The sequence below is a fragment of the Colletotrichum abscissum genome, assembly GCF_030869225.1.
Source record: "Colletotrichum abscissum strain IMI 504890 chromosome Unknown Scaffold_28.1, whole genome shotgun sequence".
Classification (NCBI taxonomy): Eukaryota; Fungi; Ascomycota; class Sordariomycetes; order Glomerellales; family Glomerellaceae; genus Colletotrichum; species Colletotrichum abscissum.
In genome coordinates, this window is record NW_026850187.1 from 461515 (window position 1) to 480979 (window position 19465).

Below are 19465 nucleotides of genomic sequence, written 5' to 3' on the forward strand. Positions count from 1 at the left end.
GATATTGGTATGATTTTCCCATGAAACATGAAACTGTAATGGTTGAGGCCATTAACTTATTGGGCCGCCGTCTCCTTTCCCTTGGACTCCTTCTTGGGCTTGGACGAGCCGGAGTTCCACTTCTTGACGCGGACGAGATAGTAAGAGATAACAGCAATGAAGATGTTGAAGAAAATGAAAGCCCAGACGATACCGAAGTTGCGCCAGCGCTCATCATAGAAGATGTTGCTGCCGGCCAGGTACTGATCGGCATTGCTGAGAGAGCAGTACCGGCAAGCCTCCGTAGCCTCGGGGTTCTGGAGCTGGCCGGGGGCGAGCTTTAGGTAATCCGCCAGGTACTCGCCGCATGTCAGGTTGGCAGGCGGGTTGAAGACAGAAGTCTCGGTGGCGGAACAAGTGACGGGTCGGCCGGACAGTTGGGTACCCACGATGCCAGCAACCCAGTAGGTGAAGGGGGACACGCGGTACATGAAGATCCAGAAGCCAGGGAGGGCAGTCGGGGACTGCAAGACACCGCAGAAGGTCAAACTCATGAGGACCAAGAGAGTAACCACACCTGAGGCGGTCTGGGCATCGGGGAAGGCAGCGATGGTCATGTGGGCGAAGGAGGACGCATAGATCAGGAGCTGGATGGCGTAGAGCATGACCAAGACCTGGCGGACGGAGCCCTGGATGCCGATGATAGGGTAGTAGAAGCAAGCCCAGATGAGGATGCCGGTGACGATTTGGTAGGGGATTTCGACAATGATGTTGGCGAACATGAATGCCTTCCAAGAGTAAGCCTTGCTGGGGCGTTCGCGGACCTCGTAGAGGGCACGCTGTGTGACGAAGTGAGGCTGGATCTGCTGCACGATGGTGGAGAAGATGGTGATGACCATGAAGACACCAAAGACAACGTTTTGCATGCCGGCCATGGTACCATCGGCCTTCCAGAAGGAGAAACCAATGAAGAGACCTGCAGCGATACCGAGGAAGAACTTGGCGAAGACGTAGTTGGGCATGCGCCAGTACTGCTGGAAGACACGACCGGTGACCTCCATGAGCTGGGTGCTGAAGGGCATGGCAAACTCAGAGTGGGCACCAGCATCTTCGCTACCAGCGACCTCCTCGTGCTGCTTCTCGAGGTGGATTCTCTCGATCTCAGCCTCGACGCCGTGGCGTTCATTGCTAGATTTCCAGACGCTGTGCCAGTCTTCGCCCCTGGAGTTGGTACCGTTGTTGACAATCTCGAGCATGTACTCAGCGGGGTTCTCCTCATCACCGCATCGGCGAGCGCCGTGGCCCTCGAAGTAGTTGAGAAGGGTGCGGGAGTTGTCGCCGATATCACCAAAGTAGACAGTCTTACCGCCGCGGGCGAGGAAGAGCAGGCGGTCGAATTGCTGGAAGAGGATGGCGCTGGGCTGATGAACGGTGCAGAGAACGGCTTGACCGGCATCGGCCAGCTTGCGGAGGAAAGCGCAGATGGCCCAGGAGCTCTGGGAGTCGAGACCACTGGTAGGCTCATCAAGGAAGAGAAGAAGCTTAGGCTTAGCTGCCAATTCGACACCGATGGTAAGAAGCTTGCGCTGTTCGACGTTCAAGCCCTCGCCGGGAACACCAACGACGGCGTCGGCAAAGTCGCGCATGTTGAGCATGTCAATAACCTCCTCGACGAAAGCGAACTTCTCCTCCTTGGAAACAGTCTTGGGCTGGCGAAGCATGGCGCTGAAGCGCAAGCTCTCGCGGACGGTGGCGGTAGCCAAGTGGAGATCTGGATAATGTTAGTTGAATGTTCAAACAATGTTAAGAAGGAGAAGCCGCATACCTTGCTGCTGAACGTAGCCAGTCTTACGTTGGAAGCTGGCGTCAAGAGGCTTGCCGTTGACAAACATGTCGCCAGTGATGACACCCATGGTAGTTCGCTGAGCCAAGACATCGAGAAGAGTCGTCTTTCCGGCGCCGGAGACACCCATGAGGGCAGTGAGAGTTCCGGGCTTCACCCAGCCATCGACGTGGTCAAGCAGACGACGGGGTTCACCCTTGATCTCAATATCGTAGACGACGTCTTTCCAAGTGAAAATATCCTTCTGGGGCGGGATTGAGTTGACGTTGGCCTCAGTCTCCTGGTCCTTGGGAACAGCCATCTCCTCGTTGGTGACGCTGCGGTTGACGCCATCCTGAAGATGAGCAGGGACGCGGCCACGCTGGAAGACGAGAACCTCGGCGGCGCTGGTGGTGGAGGAGTTGAGCTCAGTAGCGACGAAGTAGATGATCATGAAGAAGAAGAGGAAAGCCAGCAAGATGCCAAAGTTGCGCCAGACGTGGGAGTAGTAGTACTGGTAGTTGGTCTCGATGAAAGCATCGCCACTAACGGTGCGCTGGCCAGCGACAGCGCCGACAGCCGAGCAGATCCAAGAGTCGCCAATCAGAGGTGTGTATGCGGGGATAATCTCGGAGCAGACGAACTCGCGGCCGTGGAACTCGTTGGCGATGAGAATCTCGAAGGCGTAGAAGATGGGGTTGATCCAGCGAATCCAACCAAACCAGTCAACCATCTGGGGAACTCTGATGACAAAACCAGTGTAGATGACAAGAGCCAAGACAAGCACACCAGCCAACATCATAGCCTGAGAAATAGTCTTAGTGATGGCTGCCATAGTTCTGAAGACGGCGCTCATGACGAAGGTGGAGATATAGGTGATCAAGAAGTACAGGAAGAATTGACCGGGTTCCCGACGAAGACCAGCGAGGAAGTACAAGATGAGGTTGAAACAGGTTGCCGTGACGAACTTGATCGGGATATCTGCGACGATACCGGCGATGGCTTCAGCTGATGGATGATAGAAGGCGTAGGAAGCATGCTTTTCGACAATGGGCCGCTGATCGTATAAACTGTTGATTTCGGAAATAGCAGTGAGAGCGTTCATGAGAATAGCCTGGAACAAGACCGAACCCTTGGAGTAGAAACCTGAAGTAGCGTCAGGAGTGCCGTAGAAGACCGAACCGATGATGAGAGCCAAGATGATGTTGAGAACAGCCGCTGTAGCTGTAGCCGAGATATCGTTCCAAATACGCTGGTAAGCGCGCTTCGTGGTAAGTCGCACTTGCATCGCTAAACTGATGAGATAAGGAGACTTGGGGCGGACATGCTTCGCCTGTCTGTCGTTCTTCTGCTGGCGAAGCTCAGTGAGAGCATGACCGTGGGGATCAATCGGGTTCTCGTCGGTGTGCTGCTCGATCTCCTGGCGGAGAGCTTGGTACTCGGGAGATGCACGCCAGTATGCCTCAAAGTCCTCGGGGGTTCTGGGAACCTGGTTCTCCATGCCCGGACGAGCCTTGCGCTCGATGGGGTTGGTGACCGATGTCAAGAAGTCTCCTGTGGTCTGACGCTGGGGGCATTCCCAACCCATGCGCTCGAAGTAGGACTTAGCAGCAGTGGCAGGGCCGAAGAAGATCTGGCGACCTTCGTAAAGAACGACAGCCTTATCGAAGAGGTCATAGATGGCCTGACTGGCTTGGTAGATGGCAACAGCGTTGGCACTGCCGGTGAAGTCGGAGGCAAGGCGCAGCGACTGAACGAACTTCAGAGCGGTCGCGGAATCCAAGCCACGAGTACTGTTATCCCATGCGCACATGGGAGAGCCAGCAAGCATCATCTCAGCGATGGAGACACGCTTTCTCTCTCCGCCAGAGACGCCACGAACGAAGTCGTTTCCGACCTTGGTGTTGTAGGTGTGGCTGAGACCACAGACTGCCATAACAACCTGGGCTCCTCTCTTGTGAGCCTCCTCGCGACTAAGACCCAAGGGTCTGTTGGATGGTGTGCGAACTGCGCCGGCAAATTCGAGTGTTTGACCGACGGTAAGATGGGGGAAATGTTTGTCAACCTGTGTCGAACGTTGTTAGTGAATATCAAACAAAACATTGGGGCGTGGGAACGAACCTCCTGATTGTAAACGGTTTCTCCCTTAAACTCCTTCATCATCTTCTTTTGTGGAATGCCGTTGTAGTGGATGACCGACTCGTCTCCAATGCTCAGACCCTGGAGTTCACCAGTCATCGTCTTCAGGAGTGTACTGCATCCAGAACCAGGGCGACCAAGAACGATCAAAAGCTCGCCGCTCTTGAGCAGGCCATCGAAGCTGTTGAGAATCCTTTTAGGCTCCTTCTTTCCGAAGCTAATGTGCTCGCCGATTCTGAGAGGTGCTTGAAGGAAGTCACCAACGGTCTGTTGCAGCTGCAAAGCAGCGCCAGTACCAGAAACGTTGAGATCCTTGTAGGCGACACCAGCATGCTTGAGGGTGATACCCTCATTCTGCATGGCTCGCATGAAAGCCTGGAGCCATTTTGAAAGATCAAAAGACTTGCTTGCAGGGTCCAAGGCGGGATCGTCTTGGCCGTAAGAGATATGTGTCGAAAGAGGACGGCCATTGCTGGCCAAACTTTGATGCCGCGAAAGGTTTGTTGCGATTCTCTGAAGTTCCCTCCTATCCTCCTCATCGATCATCATCGTATCGCGGCGGGTATCTCTCGTAGGGCTGGCAATGTCTCCATATTCTTCATCGGAGGAATCGCCATTCTTTCCCGTGTTGATGGGAGCAAAGCCGCCAGTGGGCTGCTCGGATGATGTTCGTTGTTCTCCGTTCATTGTGACTGAAGAGGTAGTTGTGCCGTAGCTGCCTCGGGTTGCTGTTCTGTCCTCCATGGTTGCAGATGTGATGACCAGGGGCGAAGCTCAGATGAGCTGGAAATTAAGGTTGTTGGTATTAGTCGCACAGCCGATTGGTGATGGTGCTGGAGTGTTTGCTAAAGTATGTTGCAATGTGTAAGATGCTCACAGACTTTATGGATATTCGATGAAGACTAAAAAGCGAAATTGGGATGTATGGGTTTCGGATGACTATATTATATCAAGAACCCATAGTAGAAGCAGATCTACGGTGTACGCTTGCGGACATGGCCAACCTCCCGGGGCCACCGAGCTAGAGCCGTGATCCCGCCAAGCCAGCTGGGCTTTGAGTTTGTTGCGCGACTCTAGCAGACGGCCGAGACCAGTTGGTGCGGAGTTCGCAGTGCTCCCGCCGACCGGCCGGCCGGTGGCTATGAGGTCACCCCTTGCCAAACATGAAGGCATTCTCCCGGGTCAGTACTCTAAACCCGAACTGTTGCGCACAAGATGTGTAAGCTAGGGGAGAAAGCGAGCGTGTTCCTAGCGCACGGAGTGCATGTTGGGCTTTCCGAGTTCCCACCAGCATGGATGGCGGAGCGGGCGGGCTGTTGTCTGCCATCACAGTCCGTCCCCGACTCGGGGACTTGGAGTGACCCGAGAGGCTCGATAACTCTTCCAGTTTGGGTGCAAGAGCCACGCTGCGGCCCTAGGGACGAGTCAGAAACTAGGCTTTGCTAAGCTTGCTAAGCCGTTTACGGTCAGAACATGGGCTAACTGTGGTCGAGACGCTCTGCTGTTTTCCGATTGCATCATGGTGGCTCCCAGTTTGGTGCCAATTTGTCTCTGGCACTCAGCCAAGCATGCGATTCTGTAGTGTAGGCCCACCGTACATCTCTGCGTTGCTCGTAAATCTGGCGTCACATCGGGATGGGGCCACCGGCAGACATACGGGAGATTTACGCTGGGCAGGGCTGCGGCTGTTCACAGCGCACCGAAATGAAGCTTACGCAGTAACGCAGTACGGATACGCATTCCACCAACGGAACTCCCGTCCCCGAGGTACCGATGATTGTCAGCCAGTAGGTATTTTGTGTCGGAGTTTGCAGATTGTGGATTTTTGATTGATAAAGACATGAAATCTCCCCCTTACTTCCAGAAGATGCTTATCGTTTCTGTCGCTGTGTTGCGGAGTTTCGGTTTCGATAACCCAGCGCAGTTGTTGTGATCAATTTGAGAAGTTGAGCCAGATTTTTCAGCGAGCTAAACAAAACTGCGAGTCCGTCGCCCCCAAGTAGACGTCACTTTGCAGCTACCGAAGTTCGGTGCATAAGACTTAGATGTTAGACCCATCGTTGTGAGATTCAACTTCAGATGGAACTAGGGATTCCGACTAGCGAATGTGCATTATTATTCAGCATCATTGAGTGTTTCCACGTGAGGTGGGCGAAACATACATAATTCTCAACTGATGTGAATCACCCCTTTTTGATCCTTTTCCACATTCTCGGGTCCCGGGGTCCTGCAATCGGCTGAAATATCAGACCGCTGAGTCAGGTCTTGCATTGCAGGTCAAATCGTATGTAGTGCGCTGCGCGACGACGCAGATCGTCCCTCCCGAACGACCGAGAATTTCCTAGGAATCTCCCCGCAGCATAAGCTTCGACTAGAGGGGAAGTCCAGAACCTCTTTTTGAGCGGCGTTGACGTGGTTTTCTCTTCATACTTCGGTAAGCATTAAGATGGCATCTCTTGGCAGAAAAAGTCCGCTGCCAAGTAGAGTTTCCGCTGCGTCACTGGAAACTCTGTTGGTCATCTCGCAAAGCGAGATGCTTCTGGCTGGAGAGGAACGGGGAGGGTTACTCATCAACCCGTTTGCCCCGTTGCCCCGGTGGTTCCCCCAATTCCCTTTTCCTCGGTTTCCTACTTACTCCTTTTTGACACCCACTTTGCCGATCTTTCTGAGTCCCCAAACCGTCACAAACAAGGTTGCGCCGTAAAGCGCAAAGCAGTACCAAAACGACGCCCGGTAACCCTCCAACAACGCCATCGGGCTCTCCTTGTCGGCGAGGTTCGACCGGGCAGTCACGGCACTCGCAATGGCGCCCGATGAAGCCAGCCCTACGCTTTTACCGATTTGGGCAATGGCGTTATATACCCCTCCGGCCACGGCCTGCTTCTTGGCCGGAAACAGCGATGTGATCAGCAGATTAGAGATTGTGAATAACGTGTCAGCGCCAATAGCGTTCATAAACATTGCCCAGAAGACGCAGATCCAATAAGACCACGCGGGGTCAGCGATCGCCATCAATAGCGGCGACAAGCACGCCAGGGCGACGGCGATGAGAATCGCCAGGTCTGCCCGGACGCGGTGGACCACGAGACCGGCGACGATGTTGGCCAGGACTCCGCCCACGGGAGCCGGCAAGAAGCGCACCGATGTGTCGATTGCGGTGAGCCGCTGTACGTATTGGAAGTAAAACGAGCTGAGCTGCTCGGTCGCGTTGAAGGCACCCCATACCATGAAGACACTGATGCAGATGCAAGTGAAGCTGCGGTTCTTCCAGAGTGAGTTTGGAATTATGGCTGGCTTACCCAAGCGCTCTTGTCTTTCTACCCAGGCAACGAACCCGCCGATTAGCACGGCAGAGATAGCGAGCAGCGCGATATTCTCTGGTTTCTTGATATCCTGAGTGCTGTCGGTGATCGCACTGTCAACGTCCTATTAGTTGATCTCGCTCTCCAAGCAGAGGGCGCATGGCAGACTCACGCAAGCACATAAGAGACCATTGAGAGGAAGGCACTGGCTAGGAATGCTCCAACCCAGTCAACCTCGGTCCTGAACCTGTGCCAAGTGACCGGATCTCTCTTGCCGATGCCAGGCAACCACTTCAGCGCAATAATGAAGATGATTGTGTTGATGATTGCGGCGATGTGGAATCCCCATCTCCAGCCAATCGTATCTGTGAACACACCACCAACACTGAGGCCAACAGAGAACCCAATTGGTTGGCCTCCGCCCATTGATGCAAAGGCAATGTTTCTTCTCTTGCCCGTGGGGAACGCGTGCGTTATGATACTAACGGCGGATGGGAGGCACATGGAGATGGCAATTCCGGCAAAGGCACGGAACATGATGAGCTGGATCCCCGTGTTCGCCAGCCCACAGGCAAGGGTGAAGACCGATTGCAAGAAACATCCCAAAAGATATAGTGTTCGAGCACCGTAGAGATCGGCCATGGCGCCAGACAGCAGGAGTGTGCATCCGCAGGTCAGGGCGTAAACAGAGGCAGGCCTTGTTACTATCAGAATGAGTGTACAACGACATGGGTCTTTTAGCATTAGTCCCTACCATAAGAGAAGGTTGCCATCAAGATGAACATCTCGAGCCATGGCCGGAATGCAAACAGTAACTATGCCGGCCAGAAGGGAGCTAATGCCTGTAATACAGGTCACTGAGGAGATGACAACCATGGTTTTACCCTTTGAAAGGTCGCCATTTTGACCATTCTCGGGGAAAACAGTAGTCGGGTCCAGCGACTGCGATAATGTTGATGTGGAAGCTGAGAGTTGTGGCAGTGGTGTTGCTGGTGCGTTGACCAGCTCCACTGTGGTCGTGGTCGACATCGTGAGTTTCTAGTTTGGTGGTTGGTGACTTATGGCCTTGAACCACCAAGCAGGCAGGCTGCACTCTTCACTTATTCAACTGTGGACTGAACAGAAACAATGGGGATACTGTCTTTTCAGAGGGAGTACTACGTACAGGGCGCAGAAGACGCATTTTCATTATGCAATTGCGCAAATTTTTGACCAACCTGCCCGATCTCGGCCGAAGTGGACGGACCACCGAGTTGGCCCATTTTCGGGGAGGTAATAACATAATAACATTACACCGTTCGAAATTTCTTGAGTCGCCATGACTAATGGTCACAGTCGAAATAACCACCAAGGTAGATTGGTATTTCTATTGGTGTTCACGGAGTAGAGATGCCTGAGTCTTGCTGGGAATGCAGCGACTCCAAAGGGGGTTGATTGATTTTGGGGGTCAATGGGATGAGATAGTATCGCGCCATTATATTAGTAAACTCCTCGGGACCAAAATAACCCAATCTTTATAGTCATGTCTCGTAAAACTAGGTCGTTAAACAGGCATAAACATCCATCTCGAGACCTGCCTGCTTTCCTAATACACTTTCCCACGGTTGGAGATTTTTACAAACATTTCAGCATCCGAAGGCTGGAATTCAAAGTTCCGAATGAGCTGCATAGGATTAGCACAAGCAGCCGTACCATGCAATTAGATCACGATGAATTGCTCACCTGGACAAATATCTTGTTCAATTCCAAGAAAGCGACAGACTTGCCTGTGCATCGCCATCGGCCAGCGCCAAACACGAGCTCAGTCTGTTGCTTCCACAACTTCACCGTCTCAGCATCGGCCTCAAGCCATCGCTCAGGCCGGAATACCTCAGCATCTTGGCCAAAGAGTCTCTTGTCGTGGGTCGCCGACGTCACGTCGTGCCCAATTCTGGTGCCTGCAGGCAGCTTGATACCATTATAGATATCGCCCCCGGGCCCAACCTGCTTCATTACCAGACCAGCAAAAGGGGGTTTCACACGGAGGGACTCGTATATGATTGCCTATTTTCGACAATGATTAGTAGACGGTTTCAAGGTAAACTGAACAGACCGGCTCTTCCTACTCTGACTTACTTGAAGATATGGCAGTTCCTGAGCTTCTTTATATGTGATGGGGTCTGATATCCTTCCCTCTGAGACTGCGTCCTCAACCTCCTTTATAAGAGACTCATACACAGAGAGGTCAGAAAGGATATAGAGCATCGTCCATTTTATGGCCTTTGCTGCTGTGTCAGAGCCAGCAACCATCGGGAACATGATTTCGGACTGTGCTGAGCGCTGATCAAGGCCGCGACGTATGAATGACCCCTGTCGAGTTCGCGTTAGTGGACTACATAAGTCTCTTTAGGCCATCTTAAAGCAGTTGATAACTTACAAGTAAGTCAGGCTCATCCTTCCCGTCAGGACCAAATCGAGCGGCAACGTGTTCTTTGGCAAGTCTGTCCACATTAGTTTTGTTATTCTAGCAAAGGCGACGGGATAAAATATGCATAGCAAATACAAAGGACTTACCCCATGATCTTTCCAAAGCCATTCTTATCTGTAGTCTTGGGGCCAAGAAGCCGTAGAGCAATATCCGATGTAAAAATGTGTTGGAGCGGCGGAATGTCCGTGAAGAACTGCAAAATGTCTATGGCCAAGTTTGACATAGCAACCAACCCAAAGACGTCTGAATTCTTCCGAAGAAGCCCAAGGGGCTGTCCAAACGACATCCTCGAGCGAGCATCCATAGCATAGTAGTGCGCCAGTCGACCAAAGTCAACAGACTTCTGCGCTGGAAGCCCTTTACTCTCTGCATTTTCTGCTCCCAGCGGAGAGAGCTTGGTGGCATAACTTTCTCGAATCAAGCTCACCAAATCCGATATACCAGAATCAATGCTGGCTTCTAACCCAGGAATATCTTTGCCTTGGTATCCCGGTTGAAGCTTTGTTCTCAAGGCATGATGGACAGACTTATCGAGTACGCTGCCCATCATATCGTGATATGGGTCCAGCCGGGTGGCTTTGTACCAGCTGCTCCGCCCATAAGTTGACTTGGCCGCCGACATGCGCCTGATGAGTTGTACATCAGACGTAATCAAGTCATTGGGGCCAATGCGGACAAGCTCGCCATATTTTGTCGATAGGTTAACGTACTCTAGGTACCCTCGAGAGCCTCGAGTGCGGATCCGAAACATAGACCAATAAGATAGGGAAGAGAGAAAAGGGCCAGGGATATGCGATAAACGAAACCATGATCTCAAGGTGGTGATACCCAAGTACACCGCAACTATGAGACCGAGGAATTGGCCAAGCGGTGTCCAAGGTAACGTAATTACGGACTGATACAGTAGAGGAAGCATTTTGTCGATATAAAATTGTCAAGGACGACTCGAAATGAGAAGCGGGGATGCCTTCCGATTGAAGAAGACGAATACAGAGTTTAGGCATCACTTTAGAACTTGCTATAAAGCAGGCAGAAAAATCAATATTTCCAGTCCATTTTGGTACCCCTTGTAACCCAACACCCATGATAATATTGAAGGAGTGGATATCGCGATTATCCAGGGCTAGACCGGCTTACGCCGAGCTAGCGCGCTGCGTCGCTGACCGTAAGCTCGCACCGACAACCTATGATAAGACGAGCTGAGAACTATTAGTGTGATGGGGATGCATTGATTCCTTCCTTCCGCATACCGTGGGGCGTCATGTCTGCAAGATGGATGATTTGAGGCAGCCAATATGCCCCTTTGCGGCGGTGAAGAGACGGGGTCCATTCCGTGTATCCGTACTGATCAATGATATTCAGGCTGTATGACTCGGGGTGGCTCCTCTTCAAACGACAAAGACTTGAAAAGATACAGTGGGCCTTATCCCCTCCACTGGTTGGTGAACTCGGACTTTGATCAGCATCACAGACTGCAGCCTTTGTGATAGCAATATGCTTCAACCACCGATGGTAGTCCAGACCGATCAACTTGATCAAGGCGCGGATCTTCGGCAAACGCTGTCATGTCTGATCCCCACGTTTCTGAATGCCATCAACTACGCGTCGCCTCCAGAAGTTGACAAGAAAGCATTGAGGATAGCTCTCCTCGACAGAGCTCTCCGGTGCGGTGTCCATCTCGAAGCCGACGATGCCTCGCAAATGCGATTCGAGGCCGGACTAGCTGTCGCTGCCGTAGGCTCTACATTAACGTGCTCCCCTTGACACTTCTGAACTCTCTCGATAGGAAATGTATCCTCTCCACCCCCTCGAAATCCAGATCCACATCGGTCTCTTTACCTGGTACGGCTTCATCATCGACGACAAGAACGTCGAGCTAGGGCCAGACCTAGAACAATTCCAGACACGGCTTCTGATGGGAGAACAGCAGCCCTCGGCACTTTTACAGGCTTTTGCCGAAGTGCTCAAGTCGACAAAGAAGTACTACGACCCAATAGTCGCCAACTTAATCGTGCTATCCGCTCTAGCCTTTGTCAACTCCAACGCTATTGAGATCCGGCCGCAGTACCACACAATCGTCCTATCAAAAGAAACAGTCAGCTGGCCCTACTATTTTCGAGATAAAGAGGGCCTTCCAGAGGTGTATACCTATTTCTGCTTCTACAAGGAGACATGTCCGGATATCGCGTGCTTCCTGCCGGCTGCGCCCGAGATGGGCAAGTTTATCAACCTGACCAATGACATATTATCGTAAGTGCTCGTCCCTTCACTTGTGATGACCAAAAAGCAACTAGAATCTTAACATGGAATTGCAGATTTTACAAGGAGGAAAAGGCAGGTGAAATCAGGAACTATATCCACAAACAAGCCTTGAGTCTAAGCCAAAGTCCCTTGTCTATACTAGAATCCGCCATTCTGGAAACCGTAGTTGCGTACAATCGGTCCAGGGCAATTCTGAAGAACAGTCATCCGTACGAGGGCATATGGCACGCTTACGCCATGGGATATGTAGCTATGCACTTGAATACCCGGCGCTACTACCTTTCTGAGATAGTACTGTAGATTTCTCTGCCGCCTAATAAACCTTTCTTCAATTCAAAGTATAGCATACTGTATAGATAGTCATGTTCTCCACAAATGACAACTGAATAACTTTCTATACTGGAGTTTCGTTTAGCACCAGGCACAAATCCCCGGCGCCATGGTGCCAAGTAACGTCGGACTGGCTGCGGGTGTTCGGCTCTTACAGGATCCCGATCTTCGCCCCCGGGCCCCTGCAGCCGTCGCTGTCCATATCGAGACCGGAACCGAAAGCGGGCGTGCACGCGTCGGGATGCGTCTGGGTTTCCACACCTGTTATTATTCGCGCGATGACGTGCGAACTGCATTTCGTGGGTGATTTCTCATTGTTGATGGCGTTCTCCGAGGCACGCTAAGATGATGTGCAAAATATACTGTTGAGGACTTGGTAGATAAGACTTCCAAGCAAAAGGGGCCCAAACGAAATTTTGAGATGGGATCTCAGCCCTCAGCTCTTTACCTTCCCCCAGATAACTGGTAGTAAAGAGAGAACGGCTTTGTTTGAACGATTTCCAATTGTCCGATTCACATATAAACTGCAGAGTCATTCCTGGGTTACATCTCGGAGTGAACATGTTTCCTCGAGATGTCGGAGGAGCGACAGAGCATATCTGCCTTCGCAGACTTTGATAGTGACGAGAGTTGGTTCGTTCCAGCTGAGGCCGCAATGTCATGGTCGCATCCATTTCAATCGACAACGTCGTGAAGAGATTGTCTGAAATTGAGTACTTCTCTCTTGGTGGTCCCTGGGATATCCTTTCTACAAGACAAGATAGATACGCCAGTCCCAATGCTGCAAGTATTTGTACATTATTACACATCTTTATACACTCTCAACCGCCTCCCGCGTAGGGAAAGCCATCAGAGCCCAGACGGAAGCGGTCCAATGCCCTCCCCTCTCAAGCCAACCCAACACCCCTCAAAGCCCTCATCTTTACGCCCTCCCAGCTATTCAGCTTCGGCCTCACGTCCAGGTAGAAGCTGGGCTTGCCGCGTGCGTCGGGGCGTCCGGCGTAGAAGTCAATGACGTACTCGACCTGTACGCCGCAGCGGTCGACGACCCAGTCGTGGCGGTCAAAGGGCGGGGTGTAGCCCAGCAGGGTATTCACGCGCGCCTTGGGGGACATGTTTGTGCTGAGGCCGAGGAAAGAGTGTAGTTTGGGGCCGTCGCAGCTATGGGCTTGTGTTAGGTCTCTTCTACTTCGTTCTTTGATGGTGGACGGGCTGGATTGAATCCAGAACCATGGTAGGAGACATGACTTACGCTGTGCCTTCGAGGTAAGGCGCCTCCCACTCTTTAATTTCCTTCCACGCCCTCTCGTTGACGGCGTTGTGAATCGGCACCACGGTCGCCATGTCTTGCGCGCGGGTATCGTGGCCCTTGCGCTTCATGGCGTCAAAGAACATCTTTTGGGAAGGGTATATCCAGTTCCCCGTCGCCTCGTCCGAGCCCGTTTCCTGCTCGTGGTTGGAGGGGCGGCTGGTGCCCGGGTACGCTGACGTCGCAGTCCTAGGAATCGTCGAGACTTCGCGCTCGGTGTCGAGGCCTGATTTGGCGGGTGTGGATGGTGGGAGGTCTGGTGTGTTTGATTGTGCGGTTGTTACTGGTGAGGTGAAGGGGATGTAGGACTTTAGGGACTGCGCCCATGATTGCGAGGGCTGTGGTGATGATGGCGCGGCTTCGAGAGTGTGGTGGGGGTGTGGTGTGTGAGGATTTGAGGAACCGTTCGCGGCGGAGGCGGTGCGGGCTTGTTCGAGCCAGGCCTCGCGGGATTTGTGGTCTACGGGACAGACTTCAGCGGCGGCATCGGCGGAGGCGGCGGGAGCTTGTGTCGCGGGGGCGTTCGTAGATGTTGGCGGCGGCGCCGAGGAAGAGGAGAAGGGTGTCAGAGACAGTAGAGACTGCGTCCAGGACGATGATGACTGCGCATCCTGGGACTGTGGTGACCCTGCCTGGGTCGGGGGTATCGGGTGCGGCGGGTGAGGAGGTTGCGCAGCGTCTGGGTTCGCGGCGCGGGCGTGCTGGAGCCAGGCTTCGCGGGCCTTGTGGTCGACGGGGCACGTCTCGGGTGCGGCGCCGTTGCTGGAGTCTGACATTGTGTGGTGAGGATGGTCTTCGTAGTCGATTGCGACGGAGGAGGATATGGTAGCTGCTGAAGGTTGGAAGCGGGTTAGGAAAACGAGGTCTACGAGATCGGCGTTCATTGTGGAGGTTTGGTATGTAGTTGAGTAAAGGTTGTATGGTTCATACCAGTCAGAGATATCCAGGAATGAAAGCCCTCGAAGAACGAAGGGGCAAAGGGATCTGATCCTTTATGAACCCCTCGATAGGTTTGGCGGCTTGACAGGTAACCAGATGCGGGACGGGGGCCTAGATCCAGAACCCGGGGATAGGGTTGCAGTGGTGTTTCTTTCTTTGTTTGTCTAGATCTTGGGGCGTCGTAGCTGGGAGGGGTCTTGCGACGGGAACCGCATTGAATGTCTGCGTTGGCGCAGCTGAAAGCCCAAGGGAGAGGGCGCGTTCGTTTCGTTGGTTCTTGGCTGGTTTCGTGAAGGGGGTTGATTCACGATTCCGCGACGAACGAGCGGGATGCAACGACTTTTTAGGTGGAGACTTTTCCTGTTTGTGTCTTCCATGCGCATCTGTTAATTTTTATTTTGGGATGATGTGATTGACGCCGTTTGATTGGGCGGTTAGATGATGGGACTGTCTGTCGGGTGCTTCCGATGACGCCGGGATGGCCACGGTCCACGGAAGCTCTGGCGGATTGATGTGTCAGCAAAATCCCGAGCTGCTGGATCCACGATCCGATATTCCACCGACAACCTGTGGCTCAAGCTATCAATATGTGGCTGGTGCTTCTAGAGATCGCCTCAGTCAAGCCTGTTGATGCTATCCCTAGGATTTCTGCCTCGGTGAGCTTTAGTGCTTACTACCACGTGCTACTACGTAGATATCTCTCTACTTAGCATGATCTGTTGATGAAAAGAAAGTCGGAATAGATTCGTGCCGTCAGACTACCTTTAAATCTAATTATATTGCTCTCAGATGCCTTGGGTAAAGTCAAAATGCAAGCAACCATGTCGCGCCAGTTCAGACTCCCCCATCTATTCCCGCTATTCGTCGCAATCGCCCACACCCTCGGCGGCATCGTCCCATTCTTCGCCCAAGATGCTGGAATTCGTTCCTTCGGGCTGCCAGAAAGATTCGCAGAGTCACCCATAGCACAGTCGTGCTTCATCCTCGACGGCGCCCGCCTATCTATCCTAGGGATGGTCCAGCTAATCATGTATCTTCGCGGGGACTACGTGGGGGTAGACATCGTCATGGCTTTACTGGTGTACGTTGGGCTCGTTGACGGGTACGTTTGCTGGCGGGAGGGTGAGCTGGGATCAGCTATGTTTAGAGCCACGTCGGGGATTGTTATTGGGGCATGGGGTATGTTGGGATTGACTTCCAAGCTGTAAATTGTTTGAGATTACCTGTATTTCTCAGAAGGAAAGGTAGAAGAATCTGATTTAGATATACGATGTAAGTACCTGCAAGACGATATTTCCTCCAAGGCGGACCGAATTCCAGGGACATCTAGTTGTACATTTGCTCCTGTGAGTGGCTATAGCCATTATTCACATGTGTTTCTTTCATCTGATTGTCTTCCATAGACCATGAGAGCCTCATAGTTGAAGCAACCGCAAAGCGGTACTTGATATCATTGAGATTCATAAAATCATTGTACATCTAGACATGTACGGGTGCCATTCTGCACGGACCAGCAACCGACGTCAAGCCTCGGACACAGGTCACATCGCAAAAAATCGGTGGCTGAGGCTCCAAGCTCGGGTGGACGCTGGCAAGTCGGCTACCTCGGGAATTGACGGAAGCGGGTAGCTCAAGCCTCCAGGAATCTATCGGATGATTTTTACGTCCAAGCTGCGTTTTTTGCTTAGGTGCCCAGTAGCTAACCTTAGGATACCTAGTTATAACACCTGCATGTGCCTAGAGAAACAGACCAGAACTTCCCCATGGGCCAAGGGAAATCAAACGTGGCACGATTTCCCCAAGCTGTTCCCGGAGCTACGGACGCAGGGTGCGCGTTTCTCCAAAGCTGCGGGAGAGAGAGCCTATCACATGCAGGCCAACTAGGTGGTAAGCTGCGCCTGCTAAGCATTGGCTCGTAGTTCCGAAAGACGGTTACATTACATTAGCTGCAGGTGCTTCACATAGACTCTGAATAGTCTCAGGGAAGCATCATCACATGGGATTGAATTCAATGAAGCTCGGCTCGGCACAGATGATCACGAATAGAGTTCGGAAGATGTTGAAGTAAACTTGCTTTTATGCACGGGGTCTGTTGGTGTGTGTGACGAGTCTAGACTATCGGTACAGGATCCTGACGTCGACGGTAAAAGGAAAAGTTCAAGACTAGGTATAGAAAAAGGCCAAAGCAAGAGACAGGTCTTTGATGCCTGTGTCCGCTTGGGTGTTGGATGAACTCCCAGTAGAAACTCCCATAGTATCCCAGCAAAGCTTCTTACTTGACGGATGGGAATCGCTTCCATTGTAATGGATATCACGAAGCCGCCATAGTAAATCGCTTTTGTAACTTTTCCCTAGCCGTTGGTCACGAGCGTGCCGTGACGAATCAATATTGCCGACTGTTCCGTGTCCTGCCGAAGGCCCCAATCCCGGGAGCTTTTGTGGTCGACGGTCTACGCGGAGGGTGGGATGTCCACCGTCGCTGTAATCTCGTCCTTTCGTACACACGTGTTGTCATCGCCTACTTTTGTGAACCTCGCCAACTCTCCACCCCGTTCCGTCTCTTCCTCGTCTCCGCGCCATCATCGCTCATTTTTTCGTAGTCCAGCCCGCGGATGTCATGGTAAATAATGTCTCCCTTAACCGTGAGGTCACAAGGGCGCGTTCCGTTTTCCGTTCGTCGTTCCGACATCACACTCAGCCGAAGAGGGCAGCGCCGCCGGACTCGACAGCCTCAATCTCAGCCATGTCGAGGGGCTGGCGGCGGAAACGGGCAGGGAGCTCGGAGCGGTCGAAAGCGACGCCAGAGGGGGGAACGACGGAGCCGAGCTGGTGGCCGGTAGAGCCGCCTACGCCGGAGCCGATGGTGCGCTGGAGGGGACCGTGCTGCTGGGCGTGGTCGCGGTAGGAGCTGAAGCTGGTGTGCTTGGGGGAGGCGGAGCCGTTGCCAAAGTTGGCGGGAAGCTTGCCGGTGGGCGAAGCTGGGTGAGGCGCGGGGCTGTGGTCGATGGAAGCTGGTGAGGTCTTGTTAGTATCGTGGGAACGGGACGTTGGTGAGGACTTCAGGTAGAGCAGACGTACAAGGAATGGAGCGGCGGCCAAGGAACTTGATGCTCGGGGTACGCTCGGCGTGAGCGGCGGCCTGGCGGAGGACTCTGGTAGCGAACATTTTGAGGGTATGAAAAATGAGTCGAGTGGAAAAGGTCTCGAAAGATATGCTGGAGTGGTGATTCCGAAAGGGTCCGAAGCTCGTTCGTTGGTGTGGGCGGTGGTGGACCGAAGTGTGTAGGAGGGAAAAAGAAGTTTGGTGGTTGAGCTCTCCTCCTCGCCTGTGATGATAAAGCTGGGGTGTGTGCGGTACGCGCTAGCGACGGGTATCAAGGGTGGTTATAAACTTTTGGGTGCCTGTGGCTTTTTGTGTATTTGACGGAAATGCAATTGGGGTGTCTGGCGGGTGGCAGAACTTTATCAGCAGGGAGGAGAGCGATTTGGTCGGTTTTGGTGTTGAAGGAGGGAAGAAAATGAAGAGGTGAGAAGAAGGAGGAACCAAAGGCGGGAAGGCTGATGTGGAAGGCAGACACGTCTTATTTCAGTAATCAGCACTGCACGCTGCACAGAGGTATGGGGAATTTTCTTCACAGGCCGAGAGACACCGCGCCGCCTCCGCCGCCGGCCGTGCCCGCCTGCTTCTGAGGTACCTCCACCATCCTGGCGGCGGCGTCTGGCGCTCTCTCACACACTCTCTACGCAGCAGTGGTAGGTTTTTTTCTTCTTTTTTTCCCTCCTCCAAGGTTCCATTCTGTGTTACAACGCTCGGTTGGGGGTTAGCTGGTGGGTTCACTGGGTTGGGTGTCGCTGCACGGCCTGCTCACCTCAGCCAGATGGGCGGCTTCGGGAGGAAAGGCGACAGGGAACGGACAGGGAGGCAGGGGATGGCAGGCCGAGCTAGCGGTGCACGCTGCAATGTGCATGGTGCCATGGTGGTAATGGGTGGTGGAGGTGGAGGGAGAGGAGCACAGGAGCACAGGATGAAGGCTGCAACGGAGGAGGGGAACAGACGATGGGGGTGAATCTTGTTCTCATGTCTTAGCGCGCCAGCCCCGAAACCCGAACCTCGGGCTGTGATTCCCGTCATCAAACAAGTCGTGGAGTTTCTAGAGACTCTGGATGTGGTGTCCAGAGTTGCAAGCCCCGAGGAGACTCTCGGTTCGGCTGAGGAAAAGTTGCCATTGTCTCTTGGAAGTTGCAGTCCAGGCGAGGTTTGCTACATGATCAGAATCAACAACGTCTTCTCTTTCTCCCACATCTTTATGCTATGGGCAATAGTTGAGCAGGAACATGGAGCTCCTCATGGGCTCTTGGGCTGTCATTCTCACGCAACTCGACCCAACTCGACTCAGTGACATTCGAAATCTTACAAACCTCCATTTCTAACAATCGTCTAATGTGCTCCTCCCCCGTTTCAGGCAATCTCCACAAACCCCAAGCGTCCTGGCTCGCGTCCCCAAGTTCCAACGTCGGACCGACCACGCCATTCCCAGACCACCTGCGAGCGACCTGCATAGGTATTGGACAATGAGACGCCGTCCACATTTGGGAACCCCGAACGCGTGGGAATCCAGCCGTCCCCGATCCCTTCCTTGTTGTCGGTCTTTGACTTGGGTCTATCCAGTCTCCAAAATATCCCAACTCAATGACAATGATCTGTCTAGGACTCCAGATTCCAGAGCCTAGAGGTGTTCACTCTTCAACGAACAACTGCCCCTCCTCGTCGTCACCCCTCCGCTCTTCCGTCGAGTCGGAGCCCAGTAATTAATCACTCTGTTAACTAAAGTCTAACTAGTGTTAGTTCTCCGCCCTGAGTAGCCCTGACCGGTGACAGGACCTCAGTGACAGGCCACCGCCGCCGCCGCCGCCAA

At 53.0% G+C, this 19465-nt stretch overlaps 9 protein-coding genes across 9 annotated transcripts; 4 read left to right on the forward strand and 5 right to left on the reverse strand.

The window, feature by feature from the left end:
• Nucleotides 1-56: 56 nt before the first annotated feature.
• On the reverse strand, nucleotides 57-4684 carry CABS01_10817 (ABC-2 type transporter; the record flags this gene model as incomplete). Its single annotated transcript, XM_060544172.1, has 3 exons — nucleotides 57-1750; nucleotides 1805-3866; nucleotides 3923-4684. 3 exons carry the CDS (start codon nucleotides 4682-4684, stop codon nucleotides 57-59), a joined length of 4518 nt encoding a protein of 1505 aa, XP_060398896.1.
• Nucleotides 4685-6571: 1887 nt separating this feature from the next.
• Nucleotides 6572-8271, reverse strand: CABS01_10818 (uncharacterized protein; the record flags this gene model as incomplete). Its single annotated transcript, XM_060544173.1, has 3 exons — nucleotides 6572-7355; nucleotides 7415-7939; nucleotides 7997-8271. 3 exons carry the CDS (start codon nucleotides 8269-8271, stop codon nucleotides 6572-6574), a joined length of 1584 nt encoding a protein of 527 aa, XP_060398897.1.
• A 556-nt stretch (nucleotides 8272-8827) lies between these two features.
• Nucleotides 8828-10331, reverse strand: CABS01_10819 (benzoate 4-monooxygenase cytochrome P450; the record flags this gene model as incomplete). Its single annotated transcript, XM_060544174.1, has 5 exons — nucleotides 8828-8905; nucleotides 8965-9285; nucleotides 9358-9591; nucleotides 9659-9722; nucleotides 9796-10331. The coding sequence occupies 5 exons, from the start codon at nucleotides 10329-10331 to the stop codon at nucleotides 8828-8830; spliced, it is 1233 nt and encodes a 410-aa protein (XP_060398898.1).
• Nucleotides 10332-11203: 872 nt separating this feature from the next.
• CABS01_10820 (longiborneol synthase) lies at nucleotides 11204-11963 on the forward strand (the record flags this gene model as incomplete). Its single annotated transcript, XM_060544175.1, has 2 exons — nucleotides 11204-11443; nucleotides 11496-11963. The coding sequence occupies 2 exons, from the start codon at nucleotides 11204-11206 to the stop codon at nucleotides 11961-11963; spliced, it is 708 nt and encodes a 235-aa protein (XP_060398899.1).
• A 245-nt stretch (nucleotides 11964-12208) lies between these two features.
• Nucleotides 12209-12608, forward strand: CABS01_10821 (uncharacterized protein; the record flags this gene model as incomplete). Its single annotated transcript, XM_060544176.1, has 2 exons — nucleotides 12209-12262; nucleotides 12387-12608. 2 exons carry the CDS (start codon nucleotides 12209-12211, stop codon nucleotides 12606-12608), a joined length of 276 nt encoding a protein of 91 aa, XP_060398900.1.
• A 580-nt stretch (nucleotides 12609-13188) lies between these two features.
• On the reverse strand, nucleotides 13189-14494 carry CABS01_10822 (cytochrome c/c1 heme lyase; the record flags this gene model as incomplete). The annotated part of the gene is made up of 2 exons (XM_060544177.1): nucleotides 13189-13462; nucleotides 13554-14494. 2 exons carry the CDS (start codon nucleotides 14492-14494, stop codon nucleotides 13189-13191), a joined length of 1215 nt encoding a protein of 404 aa, XP_060398901.1.
• An 876-nt stretch (nucleotides 14495-15370) lies between these two features.
• Nucleotides 15371-15757, forward strand: CABS01_10823 (uncharacterized protein; the record flags this gene model as incomplete). The annotated part of the gene is made up of 1 exon (XM_060544178.1): nucleotides 15371-15757. One exon carries the CDS (start codon nucleotides 15371-15373, stop codon nucleotides 15755-15757), a length of 387 nt encoding a protein of 128 aa, XP_060398902.1.
• Nucleotides 15758-17243: 1486 nt separating this feature from the next.
• Nucleotides 17244-17715, reverse strand: CABS01_10824 (uncharacterized protein; the record flags this gene model as incomplete). The annotated part of the gene is made up of 2 exons (XM_060544179.1): nucleotides 17244-17560; nucleotides 17628-17715. 2 exons carry the CDS (start codon nucleotides 17713-17715, stop codon nucleotides 17244-17246), a joined length of 405 nt encoding a protein of 134 aa, XP_060398903.1.
• A 514-nt stretch (nucleotides 17716-18229) lies between these two features.
• On the forward strand, nucleotides 18230-18616 carry CABS01_10825 (uncharacterized protein; the record flags this gene model as incomplete). Its single annotated transcript, XM_060544180.1, has 1 exon — nucleotides 18230-18616. A coding segment is annotated over one exon (387 nt), but the record flags the coding sequence as incomplete, so codon positions are not given.
• Between the last annotated feature and the right edge of the window lie 849 nt (nucleotides 18617-19465).